The following is a 13,270-nucleotide window of genomic DNA, read 5'->3' as shown; positions in this document are numbered from 1 at the left end:
CGCCAGAGATAGACATATCCTAGGGGCTGGCTGCTCAGCCATTCTAGCCTGAACAGTGAGCTCTGGGTTCAGTGAAAGGCTTTGTCACAAAAACTAAGGTAAAATCTGGAGAGAGGGCTCATGAATTAAGAGCACTTGCTGCTCTTGGAGATGACTTGAGTTTAGTTCCCAGCACCCACACCTGAGGTGGCTCACACCACCTGCACCTCCAGCTCCAGAGGCTCTATGCTTTCTTCTGGCCTCTGTAGACACCTGCACTCACATGCACATAACCCCCACATACATATAATTGAAACTAAATCTTTAAAACTAAGGAGAAGAAGGACAGAGGAAGACACTTGGTGTAGATCTGGCCTACACATGCACATGCCACACACGGACACTATAATTGAGGTCATGTGTTTGGGTACCTTATGTTTTCTAATGTCTAAATGTCCTAGTCCTTCCTCCTTGGCTATATCTTTCTTATGAATTTAAAATTAAGTCGGAGAAGAAGGCCACTAACATCTCCCTTTACATTACACAAGAGATCTTCAAGGAAAATTAAGAAACTTCCCCACGTTCCACTTTAGGAATTGGATTTCTAACTAATAACCAGATAAAGTTACTGTGTTTCAGAATTTTTGTGACTGAGAACAGTCTGGGAAGGTAATAGAAAAGTGAGGCGCGCTGCGCGCACGTGTGTGTGTGTGTGTGTGTGTGTGTGTGTGTGTGTGTGTGTGTTTATGAGGCATCTTTAAATTTGTATTTAATATTTTCAAATGTTCTTTGAGATAAGTAGCTTTTTATTCCACTTGGAAATAATAAAATAGAATTTAAGAAATAATACTAATATGAAAAAAAATCTTTGAAATAGTAGTGTATTTAATGAGCAAAAGCTCCTTGAGTTTAGCTGACACCCTCTGGGACAGCCTGCTGCTTGTCTCGCCTTTGTAATTCATAAGGCAGCACCATGCTTCCAGCACCCTCTTGTCTGGCGTGGATCGTCACAGAACACTGGCCCTTTCACTTCTTCCTCCTTGGTGTCCTCACTAAAGCTCTGGGAAGGGCTGCCAACTTCATGCTTCCGGGGTTTCCTTCAGATAAATGTCACCTTGACACTTGCTCTCTCTCCTTAAATATACCTGCCTTTGAATAAGGGACACACTTCAGAGGCTGCAGAGGCACCTCACTCAGCAAAGTGCCTGATAAGGACCCAGATCTGGATCCCCAGTGACCATGTAAACTGTTAAACATGGTGGTACTCATCTATAACCCTACTTTGGGGGATGTGGGAGGGAGAGAAGGAACCCCAGAACTCAGTGGCTAGCCAGCCTGGCCAATCAATGAGCTTTGGGGCCAGAAAGAGGCCCTACCTCAAAAAATAAGATAAATAATAGAGAAAGAACACATTCACACAAACATGCACTCATGCATACACTACACAGACACACAGACAACGAACATCAAATGCCTGACTCTTTTCCTCACTGGATTTGGTGATTTAAGAACTAAGGCTTTCTTTTCACACCTGCTTACTTTGGTCGAGAGTAACCGGTTTACACAGCCATCTTCTGAGAAAGCTTGAACTGGTGGTTTCTGCTTACAAGTGGCGGGTTTGGCTTGGTGTCCAATCTTACTTCCTGTGACCTTATGATCTTGGCCAAAATAGGCTATTCTAGAAACTGTTGTTAGAGTCAAGGATAACTATGGCCTTGGCCTGTATCCATTACATCATTTAAAGCTTTAAGCTAAAGACAGATATCAAAGTCATTTTGAAGATGAAGCTAAGTTACCTGGCTCACAAACCAGGATTCTGAAAGTAGGTTCATCTGAATGCCTGGAGCTCTGCTTGATATCTCTCTCTCTCTCTCTCTCTCTCTCTCTCTCTCTCTCTCTCTCTCTCTCTCCCTCCCTCCCTCCTTCCCTCCCTCCCCCCCCCCACCTTTTTTCCCCCAGAAGCTAATGGAGCTAACCCAGAAGCGAAAGCCTTGTTAAATGCTAGTCATTAGAACGTAGAGAAATTGTCAGGTCACAGCAGATAGAGAGAGACAAACAGACTCAGAGAAGACCTGGGTTCTGAGGCCCACAGAGTGAAGAAAGGGAAAGTCCGCAGTGGCCTTTTGGGCTGCTGCTGCGCTGCCCTAGCTACTCCCTGAGACCCTGACGTACAGCTTTATAGTTTCCCTGTGTTTCCTGACTCTGCATGGGTCTGTCATCCACCCCCATCGCCTCAGATGACTGAGCCCATCCTCATCGCTTCTCCTCACACTCGCACTCCTCCATCTTGGTCTGCTAGAGTACGGAGGGTAGAACCGCGGAGCTCATATCCTGCTGTTATCTCCATGGCCTCCACCCTGACTTCCTCTCCTGCAGGTAACTGGCTCCTCTCTTTCCTCATTGTCTTCCAACTCAGCTCCAGGGCAAAGACACAAGCACGGTCGGTGTAACGCGCAAGGTCACACTGCTATTGCCCTCCAGAACGACCACTTCCTCTCGGTGTAACGCACAAGGTCACACTGCTATTGCCCTCCAGAACGACCACTTCCTGGGTCCCTTGAGGTCTGGGGAATACAGTCAGAATGCTCTTTCCAGGCCATCATACGCTGCACGGAGTCTCATTCTCTATGCAAAACAACGGGGCTCAGCGGAGTCTCCAGGCCTCTGAGGTTGGCAAGGACAACCAGTCTTCAGGGCACTTTCCCGTATCTCCACAAAATCGTTACGTCCTATGCAAGCCATGCTTGTCAAAAGTAGGGCCACATCACTAGATGGCAGGCAGTTTCAAGAAACACCCAGATCAAACAAACAAACAAACAACAAAAAAGAAACACCCAGATCTCCTGTCTTCATTTTCCTTTCATCCACAACACCAAACGATCAAATACCACTTTTTTTTTTACTTTTTGAAAAATAAACACAAATTTGGTTATCTAAAGCATCCAGCTGCATTCCCCCTCCTCAGGAAGGCAGGATATGGGAATCAGAAACAGGCAAGAAAACAATTAACTAGAAACTGTATTTTTGCAAAGATCTCCACATCTGTTCCTCCCTTCCACAATCAGAACTATCTAGAAGCCGAGTTCCCGAGGCAACCACAAATATTTGTTATTCTTTTTGCCATGTTATTTGTCCTTAAAATAAATTCAAATATTTTTCCCTACCACCAAAATGCCAGGAAAAATATAAGTGGGTATTGTTTTTTTTTTTTTTCTGAATACCTATGAAATAAGAAGTCTAACAATACTCAGCTGTAATTTCTAGGAATAATATCAAGTCCTAAAATAGAAGACATAATATAAAAACCAGAAGATTTGGATCGTTCTATATTTAATATGGAACATGCAGAAGAGAGCCTGGGAAAAATGGATTGCAACAAGCTGCAACATGCTTGTCACTCACACCAAACCAGTGGGAGGTATCAGCCTACAGAAAGGGAGTAACACAGACGCATATTAGCTCTTAACTCCAGGGACAATTTTGCCTATTTACTTTGAAATGCTCCTTTGATATGCCAGGCAGAGACCCTACTGGGGTCTCATGAGAAACTGGGATGGATTACTTTTGGGAAATCATAAACAAAGTCTTCTTTCAAGATTCCACACAGTGAGTGATGACCCCCACCATACAAATCACTGCGAATTAGGGCACTTTCAAGGTAAAATCAGGTCCAGCAAATGGCAATGTGGAAACAAAAGCAGTGACATTCATGGAATGTTTTGATTGTCTCAACAACTTCAAAAAAAAGGTACAAGTATTTGCTCTCTTCTTGGATTTCTCAAACAAACTCCCATCAACACAGTATCTGTGCGCACACACACACACACACACACACACACACACTTCATAGGTGTGCAAACCCTGACTAAAGCAGGGGAGCAGAGCATGCCCTCAGTGTGCTTATCCTAGATATCTGCCCAGTGCCTTCACCCCAAAATAGCTACTATCACTGAAGAATTCTAAAACCGGGAAGATTTGTGGCCCAGGGGACCAGGAGTCGAAAAGTGGCCTTAGAATTTCTAGATAATCAATGCAGAAATTGGTAAAAGAATGGAAAGGCTGTTGGAGGGAAAATGAAGGAGAAGGAAAAAACAGAGATGAGATGAACTGGTGCAGAAAGGATGGAGTTGCTGAAGGAACACGGCCATTTTTTTCTCTTCCTTATTCATGTTTACCTACTGGTCGGTACCTTCCTGTCAACAATAAAGAGCTTCCTTCAGGGGCCTCGCAATGATCTTTTGTTTGGTTGGTTGGTTGGTTGGTTGGTTGTTGTTTGCTTATTTCAAGACAGGGTTTCTCTGTGTAGCATTGGCTGTCCTGGACTCACTCTGTAGACCAGACTGGCCTCCTCAAACTCACAGCAATCCGCCTGCCTCTGCCTCTGGAGTGCCAGGATTACAGGCGTGCACCACCATGCCTGGCTCCTCCAATGACCTTTATTCTAGCACTGTATTGGTCTTTTCCCCCAAGTTCATGTGAGCAACTCCTTAAATATTTCTGAATGACCAAGAGCAAGTTTACACTTTTTGCTTAGAGTTACTATGTTAACACCAGTCACATTCACTCTTCACTACCTTTTGACACATTCTTCCTTATGTGACCTGATCTCTGGATCTTGCTATACCCTGCAAGACTGCAGTTTGTCAATATCTGACTTTGAATGTGAAACAAAGATATTCTACACAATAAATAGAAACTAAAAAGAGGCACATCAGGAATAAAGTAAGTTTCAGTTCGTCACTCAGTATAGTAATGCAAAATGAACTAATAGATATTCAGTCACAAGGGCATTTTTGCTTGCTTGTGGCAGGGTCTCATTATGTAGCCCAGGCTAGGTTGTTTTTTGTTTGTTTGTTTGTTTGTTTTTGTTTTAATTACATGTATCTAGTTAGTCAGTCAGTCAGTTATCGTTAGTGCATGTGTTTGTTGTATGTGGGCACCAGGGCGGAGGCTGGAGGATAACTTTTGGAAAGCCGATTCTCTCGTTCCACCATGTGGATCCCAGGGATTAAACTCAGGCTTGGTGCCACCCTACTCTGCCCTCTGTTAGGCTGGTCTTGACCTCACTAGCCTCCTGCCTAAGCCTCTTAAGTGCTAGGATTCTAGACAAGAGACACCGCCCTGGCTATGAGGAATGTTCTTGTGTGATGGAAATCTTCCATATGGGCAACTTGCTTTGGGGTTAGTGGGTTGGAAAAGGCCACTATTTACCATTCATCCTCCACAGCTCTTTAGATCTGCAGGGCCATCATCAGGTTAGACCAGCGTATTCTGAGAGTGACTAACAAACAGGAGGGTCCAAGACCCAAGAAGAGAAGCAGAACTCCCATCAGCCATCTGTCTTACGTTCTGTCTTAGCTGGCTCTTCCCTGTCCTACAGAAGACATAGTTAGCTTGTCTTCCGAGGACCAGTCCCATCTCATTTCCTGGAACATATAGTAGACTTTCTTCCATTAGCTGGAAGACATCTGAAAGACAGTTGCTCACATGCCTGTGGTCAATGTCTTGGGATTTATCTCTTCTTTGGGAGGATCCAAGAAAACTTCCTTGGCTCAGTCCATTCCCAAGTATATAATGGGATGTATAAGCAACATTCTGTCTGGTTACCCAGATCCTCATCCATATTTCAATCCCACCCTCAGACCCAGAGTTTAACTTTAAATACTGACCAGATTGGTAAGCGACTCCCTCCATTGGTTTCTGCTCACTACTTTCCTCTAGAGTCTGAATTAAATTTCCAGAAACCCTGAGAGCAATTCCTCTGCCCCAGTAACTTGGACACAGACCAACACTTCCCAGATGACCCCCACATAGCTGGACCCCACACCTTGACTCAAAGTCTTTGAAAACACACAGTCATGGCCTGGGTCAAGTACGGCTTTGTTCCTGTTCCCTTGGACGTTATCATCTGAAATACCCAGGGCAACTTCCTCTTACTCTCTCCCATGTGCAAAGAGCTTTGGGCACAATTCATGTCTATAAATATTCTATTGAGAACACAACAAAGAAGGGAAAAACTACAAAGAGCAAACACAAAAAGCCTATGGAGGATTTAGTACAGGGATAAATAGTTCTAAAAACTACTGAAGTCCAACGCATTTCCCCAGTTCACTCATGTCCTCAGTCATATGTGCATTTGCACTGACCTGAAGTTATCTGATTCCCTAAGTGCACTCAGAACCAGACACAGAGCCACAGATTTATTAACAATAAAGGGCCATAAAAATTAACTCGCAAACGTCAGTGTTGACCTATAAAATAAGTGCTAAAGAAGGCAACTACATAAGATGTCTCATTAGACTAGATGGATCGGAAATGTCAGCTATAATTAGCATGAAATGTAAGGGAGAGCTTCACTTCTTCAGGTTACGGCACAAAGTGCGCCGTGGTTCTAGTTCTGCGTCACACCCGCCCTCTGCCCTCCTACTTGTGCGACACTGGCCTCAGTTCCTCATCTATGAAATAGGAATAGCAAGAGTACTCATGTCTAAAGGTGACTATAAAGGGCAAATAAAATGACACAAACTGGGTGCTTAAGATGATATCTAGGGAGAGCCTGTTTATATTGTGGTTTTAGTCTCAAATATACATCTGATAGTTTTAATTATGCATTTTACATTAACAAGATTTTTCCATTTTTCAAATCAACTTAGCACTGTCACTTGAGAAAAAAATTAGAAAAGAGACTCAAACACACACACACACACAGACAAATAAAAGCAGTAGCCTACAAGGTAGATACATACACATAACCCTAATTTAGAAAGCATGTGAATTAAGAGTTCCAGCAAGTAGAATGTGTGAGAAATATACCAACACTAGGAAAGAAGTCATATGGGAAATTTCCCAGGTTAAGCTATAGGACACATCAATAAAACAGAAAACCTGTTCAAAGTTCCTTCAAAGCAAATCTGCAGTAAGACGTAGACACACCCAGTTCCCTCCTTCCATCCACGCCCCCCGCCCCATGTCAGTGAGATTCAAGCATCCTCCCTTGGGCCCTCCTTGTTACTTAGCCACATGGTTATCTTGTACTTTATGACTAATATCCACTTACAGGTGAGTACATACCATATTTGTCTTTCTGAGTTTGGGTTACCTCATTCAGGATGATCTTTTCTAGTCGGGATGGGAACTGGAAAGATGTAGTAGTGGGAAGATGGAGGGAGAGAGTACTGGGAGAGACTTGGGGGAGACTGGGGGAAGGTGCATCTTTTAGACAAGCTAGAAACCTATGAGAGTGACCCTAGCTAAAACTCCTAGCAATGGGGGATATGGAGCCTGAACAGTCCATCTCCTGTAACCAGGCAGCACTTCCAATGGAGAGATTGGGGCACCAATGCAGCCACCAAAAACAAACAAACAAACAAACAAAAATAAAAACAAAACAAAAAAAGTTAGACCTACAGTTGCAGGGGTAAAAGATAATGTAAATTTTGAGGGAGAGACCAACCAATGCCTACCCAGCTCGAGACTCATGCCATGAGAGGGAAACCAACCCTGACACTATTAACGATATTTTGCTACACTTGCAAACAGGAGCCTAGCACAAATGTCATCAGAGAGACTTCACCCAGCAACTGATGGAAACTGATGTAGCAACCCACAGCCAAACATTAAGTGGAACTTGGGGAAATCAGTGGAAGAAGAGGAGGAGGAAGGATGGAAGGAGCCAGAGGAGCCAAGGACAGCACAAAATAAACCTACAGAATCAACTAACCTAGGCCCATAGGGGCTCACAGAGACTTAACTGCCAACCAGAGAGCATAGATGGGACAAACCTAGGCCCCCTGCACATATGTAACAGTTGTGCAGCTGGTCTTTGTGTGGGACTCCTACAGTGGGAGCAGGGGTTGTCTCTGACTATGTTGCCTGCCTCTGGTTCCCTTTCCCCTAACTGGGCTGTCCTATCTAGCCTTAAAAGAAGAAGATGTTCCTAATCTTGCTTCATCTTGATATGCCAAGGCTGATTGAAAGCCATGGGAGGCCTCCCTTTTCTGAGGAGAAGGGGAGGAAGGGTGGATTGGAGAAGGGACAAGGTGAGAGGGAGGGACTGGGAGGAGATGAGGGAGGGGAAGATGTGATCAGGATGTAAAGTGAATAAATAACTTAATCAGTAATAATAATAATAAATGTAGACAGAAGCTCTTCAAAGGCGTCCATACAGTTAGACCTTCTGTGTTAGGTACCATCATGGTGGCCAAAGTCAAACACAGCTTAAGGAAGGAAGATTTATTCCAGGCTGAGTTTCAAGGAGTCACATGATTGCTTGGCTCTGAGAGCTGGGGCAGAGCTTCCTGGGAACAGGAATAGATAAGCAGTGGTGGGGTCCTACCATGGTGGGCAGGATGTAGAGAGAAAGGAATACAAGAGAGAGACTAGGTCACGATTAAGCACCCAAGGACAGGTGCATAGTGAGCTAATCCTACAGGCTCCCACTTTGACCACATCCCAATAATGCCATCGGTTTATGAGTCCAACAAGAGATTATCCCATTGATTAGGACTCAGTTACTTCCTGAAGCCCATAAGCTGGAAGCCAACCTCCATCATCTGAAGCAAAGGAGGACATTTCATATTCAAAACACAGCAAAGAGCTCAGGAAAAAAGCTAGTTTTAGGCTTCTTTAGGTTGGAGAATGACAGAAGTGGAAGAACCAAAATAGCATCATTTTAAATATCTGAGGGCTTCGCCTATGGGAAGGGATTTACATATGGTGGAGGCTCTCTATAGTGCAGAGGGAAAAACTAATTCTAACAATGGAAGGAAGATGAAGGGACAGGGAAAGAGTTTCATGTAACTTGAAGAAGGCAGAAGTGTCTAGCTTAGTGAGACAACCAGACAGAGTGAGGAGAGATTTTTCAGAATTCAGTAGAAAAGCCCACTAGATCAAGAAACTAAACTGGGTTTGACTGGTTGTGATGGATTACTGAGGCATTGTAAGGGTTAATTCTCACGGTCAACTTGACTTGATTTAGAATTGACTAGGAGACACAGATCTGATGAGTCTGTGGGCCCAGTTCCAGAGATGAACTAAGATGAAGACCCACTCTGAACATGGACAGACGGATCCAGCTTCTGGCTCAGAGCTCAGACTGAATAAAAGGGGAACCTGAGCCCTAGTGTTCTTCATATGCTTGCTACCAGCAGCACCATAGACCAAGCTGCTCCCACCACGATGACGTCAGTCCTCTGACTGGTGAGCTAAAATAAACTCCTCCTCCACTGAGTTGCTTTTCTGTTGGATGTTTGGCCACAGTGATGAGAAGACAAATAGAGACATCTATTGTAAGAAAAAAATTAAAAACTGATATATTCTCTAAAGTCCATTAACTATAAAGCAAGGGCGAAGGTCTGTTTGATACATTGGGCAAAGATTAAATAAGAATGAGAAAGAAATCTTCAATATCAAAGACAGAAATCTACAAAAATAAAACATACTTAGAAACAAAGCAAACAGGAAAAAAAAAAAAAATGCCAGTCACTATACCCGGAGATGTTGAGCCTGTGACTGCAGAAAGAGTACAGTTTTGTTGAAGTATGTCCTCAGAAAATGAAAACAAGCTTTTTAGAAATTTATACAAAAATAGCCAAAATAAGAATCTTTGCAAAAATGTTCAACATAAAGCCAAGGAAATATTCTAGAAAGTGTGAGCACATGTCAGAGAGTTTGGTGACAAAACAGAAGACAGCACAGCTATAATGCAGAAGGCTTTTCAGAACTAACTCAGAAAGTGACGGAAAGAAATCAGAGGTGAGAAGATGTCTAGAACTGAAAGATGAAAGTATCTGACTGTGAAGGAACAAATGCTCCCGCCCAATACACAAAACAAGAGAATCATAGTGGATAGAAACTAACTTGTGCCAAAACACATCACCACAAACTTTTAGCATATAAAAGACTAGAAGAAAACAAAACAGAAAACCAGAACTTTACATCCTTTCTGGACATACAGGGTGGGGTGGGAGCACCAAATGACATAAAAATAACTTGGGAATAAGAACTATAACTTGGAAATCCTAACAGATACAAGAGCCTCCGTGGCGTTTTCCCTTCAGGGTGCCTGTTTTCAGGGAGTTACCTGCCGTAGGGTGTGCGCCACTCACATGAGGGCTGGGAACCTAGAAAGAAGAAGAGATGTTTAGCATGAGAGTCAACATGGGCTAGAAGCCAGTGGAGACAGATGACAAAAGGGCAGCGGCTGAAACTAAACAGGACAAAAGACTCTGACCTTAAAAGTGAACAGACAAGAAAAGAAGAGGAGGAGAAAATAAATAAAACATAAAGCAAGACAAAAACCACAAAGAAAGAATAAACACCTGTTAGATTACTGACTATGGAAATTAAATCAAATCTGGGTTTAATGTAGTTTAGGGAGAGAGGGAAAAAAACCAGTTACCAAGTAAAACAGCAAACTGAGCAAGCAGAGAAACGGGCCCTATTAATAGCAGTAGGATAAAGGATGCACAGGAAACCTTGAGGGGAAAGAGCACTTACTCAGATAGATGCTGGCGTAAGGCAGGAAATCTAGCCTACCCCAGATCTGTCCATCCTTGCAGGGGGAAGGTTTGGAAGGTGAAAGGTTTGGCTGCCATGATAGGAAATCAACAGCTATCTCAACTGACGCTGAACAAACCTACATGGCCAGACGACACTGCACAAAGGTTAAAAGCAGCACTCCCGGACACGCTGCACAAGCTGGGCACAAGCAGTGGTGGGAGGTCACTCCAGTTCTTGGTTAACACTTAGCACACTTGAGTTTAAGTAATCTTTTCTTTCTTTTTTTGGGGGGGGGAAAAGTACCCCACCCACTATCAAATTTAAAACTCCTGGAGCCCATGAACTAAGTGACTGTCAAGGTCTGCCCCGCCCTAAAACAGTTACTAGAATCCTGTGTCCTCTGGTGAAGCTGTTATTCTGGGCAGACAGAGGCTGCGGCTGCCAATCTGACTCTTGAGTTTCTTTGTTGTGGTGGTTTTAAATACCTGACTTTTCCTCCCTTTGTTCATGCACTTCATTCTACCATAACCTTTACAGTGAAAGAATGAGAAACCCACTTCCGGGCAGCCCCACCCTTCTCACACTCACATTACATCAGTATACATGACTTTTTGAGCCAACCTATTGTGAGTCCCTCAGTTGAGCTGCTTTACTGCTTTTTTAAAAAATTCAAATCCAGATGTATTTGCTTTTAATTTCGAGAATAATTTTCTGAATCATTAGTAGCTAAGCTCTTGATATTCTGTGATGATACTGACTCTAAGACAGACTTTGTACGTTTGTAGACTGGTGGAAAAACTACACATATAGTTGAAAATAAAGCTAATAGTCGAGTTACCATGATTGATACAATCCCTTTAAATCTGATTTATTTTTACTATTAAACCAGTAACTTTCCAATTAGCTTTAAATGAAAGATATTTCTAAGTAGCATTTAGTATTTCTTACAGAAGAAAAAATAATATGTGCTTTTTAAAATTCAGAAGGTACAGAAAATAACAGAAAGGAAAATAAATTCTATGTAAACAATTTTAATATTTCACCTTTTTAATCTTCTTTTTTTTCATCACATTAGTAATTTTATTTAAGTACCCAACAGAAATGAGTTATTTTTTTGTTTTAAACTACAGAATTAAGTCCAAACTAAAATATGAAAACAAATAGCTTCCATTTAATGACAGCTGAAATCTGAAGACAGTCTGAACTGAACTTCTGTCCCGTGTAATACTCTCCAGTTTTTAAGGGTCTACCAGGCCAGGCCCTTCGCTGCCTTGGCTTTGCTTTTCCCCCGCTTTTTTTCTCTCTTTGCCCTCAGTCTCTTTCTCTGTCTCTGGTTCATCCACACTGGGTACTGGCCATGCTGGTCTAGAAGTGTCTTTTTATTCCTTTTAATTTCAGTCTCCATCTTCATGTCATCCTTTTCATCATCGGCTCCACACTGCCTTTTCTCCTGGCACTGTTTGGGTACCACCACAGTTGCTATTTCACCGACATCCTTCATTAAAACATCACCATCAACTTTGAGAATACTTTTAAGTCTGTTGAGCTCCCTTGGGGCGTTCTTTTTCCTCTCTTCGGCACGCATCTTCCTTTTCCACTTACTGAGTAAGCTTTTAGCCATGCTTTATCTGAGAAACACGACTACACTCCACGCGTAGGACGCCAGCCGGAAGCCCTGTACTCCTTTTTAGTCTTCTTTGTGTTGTCAAGGTAACTATTTTCTAACTAATGGGTCTTGACTATTCACTTTGATAACCTAGTTTTCTTCATAACAATATTTTCCCTTGCTCTCACAAGTCTTTCTCATAATCTCTTTTGAATACAGCTTTATGTTAGGTTATTTCTCTCTACTCACTATTGCATGTCCTCTGGGGAGCATTTATGCACACCCTCTGGATAGCTTACTTGAACAATTTTTTGATGGGTCAGAAAATAACATTCTTTGTACTTTAAATAATTATAACCAAACTACCATTCAGAAGTTTAACCTATACTTTGGCAAACTTGAGAATGTTAATATTCCTATATCTTCGGTAGTACTGATCACTAAAACAAATGAGCAAAAAGAACAACAAGCCAGGTGTGGTGGCGCACACCTGTAATCCCAGCACTCGGGGAGACAGGGGCACGTGGACCTTTGTGAGTTCGAGGCCAGCCTGGTCTATAAAGTGAGTCCAGGCCAGCCAGGGTTACACAGAGAAACCCTGTCTCAAACAAACAAACAAACAAAAAACAACAACAAAGGTGCTGCCCCTTGGCATGCGAAAACCGCAGCTCACTGTTGCAACTGTCTTGGTTTGCTAGTGATGGGGGCGAAATTCACATTCTTTCCATAGTCTTTGGCCACCAAGACTTCCTCTTACTCAGCCATGAACCCGCAGCTGAGCTCTAGCAGGAGTCCTATCCCATCTGCCCATCTATTGGAAACAGACTCTGCATTCCAATCAGTTGGGCAATAGTGGCAGACACAAACACTGTGCTTAGCTCCAGATCACCCAGCCATCTAGCTGGACACAGCTGTTTCTTGTCTTTGTTTTGTCATTCATTATAAATACTTTACTATTCACAATATGTAAGGATAGGTGTTTGGATGAGGCAATAACACAAACACACACACACACACAACTTAAACTGGAGCGATGCTATACAAAAATCTAGCAACTAAGTAAAAAAGGCCTACTCATATACCCCGCAATCAGGAGGGTATCTGAGGCATTAACTGGTTTTGATTTAACAATTGATTTTAGTTGCAGGAAAAAAGAAAAGGGCCTGGCGCAGGTTGCATGCTGCG

At 42.8% G+C, this 13,270-nt stretch overlaps 2 protein-coding genes across 2 annotated transcripts in view; both read right to left on the bottom strand.

Moving 5' to 3' along the window:
- Entpd1 (ectonucleoside triphosphate diphosphohydrolase 1) overlaps positions 1-13,270 on the bottom strand; it is a 75,767-nt gene that overhangs the window by 47,550 nt on the left and 14,947 nt on the right. The window lies entirely within an intron of this gene.
- LOC127189560 (protein LLP homolog) lies at positions 11,544-12,129 on the bottom strand. The gene has a single exon (XM_051146530.1). The coding sequence runs from the start codon at positions 12,098-12,100 to the stop codon at positions 11,726-11,728; it is 375 nt and encodes a 124-aa protein (XP_051002487.1). The 5' UTR covers positions 12,101-12,129; the 3' UTR covers positions 11,544-11,725.

Source organism: Acomys russatus, chromosome 5, assembly GCF_903995435.1.
Source record: "Acomys russatus chromosome 5, mAcoRus1.1, whole genome shotgun sequence".
NCBI classification, from domain to species: Eukaryota; Metazoa; Chordata; class Mammalia; order Rodentia; family Muridae; genus Acomys; species Acomys russatus.
Note: the sequence above shows the minus strand (reverse complement) of the source record. Positions and strands in the feature narration are given on the sequence as shown.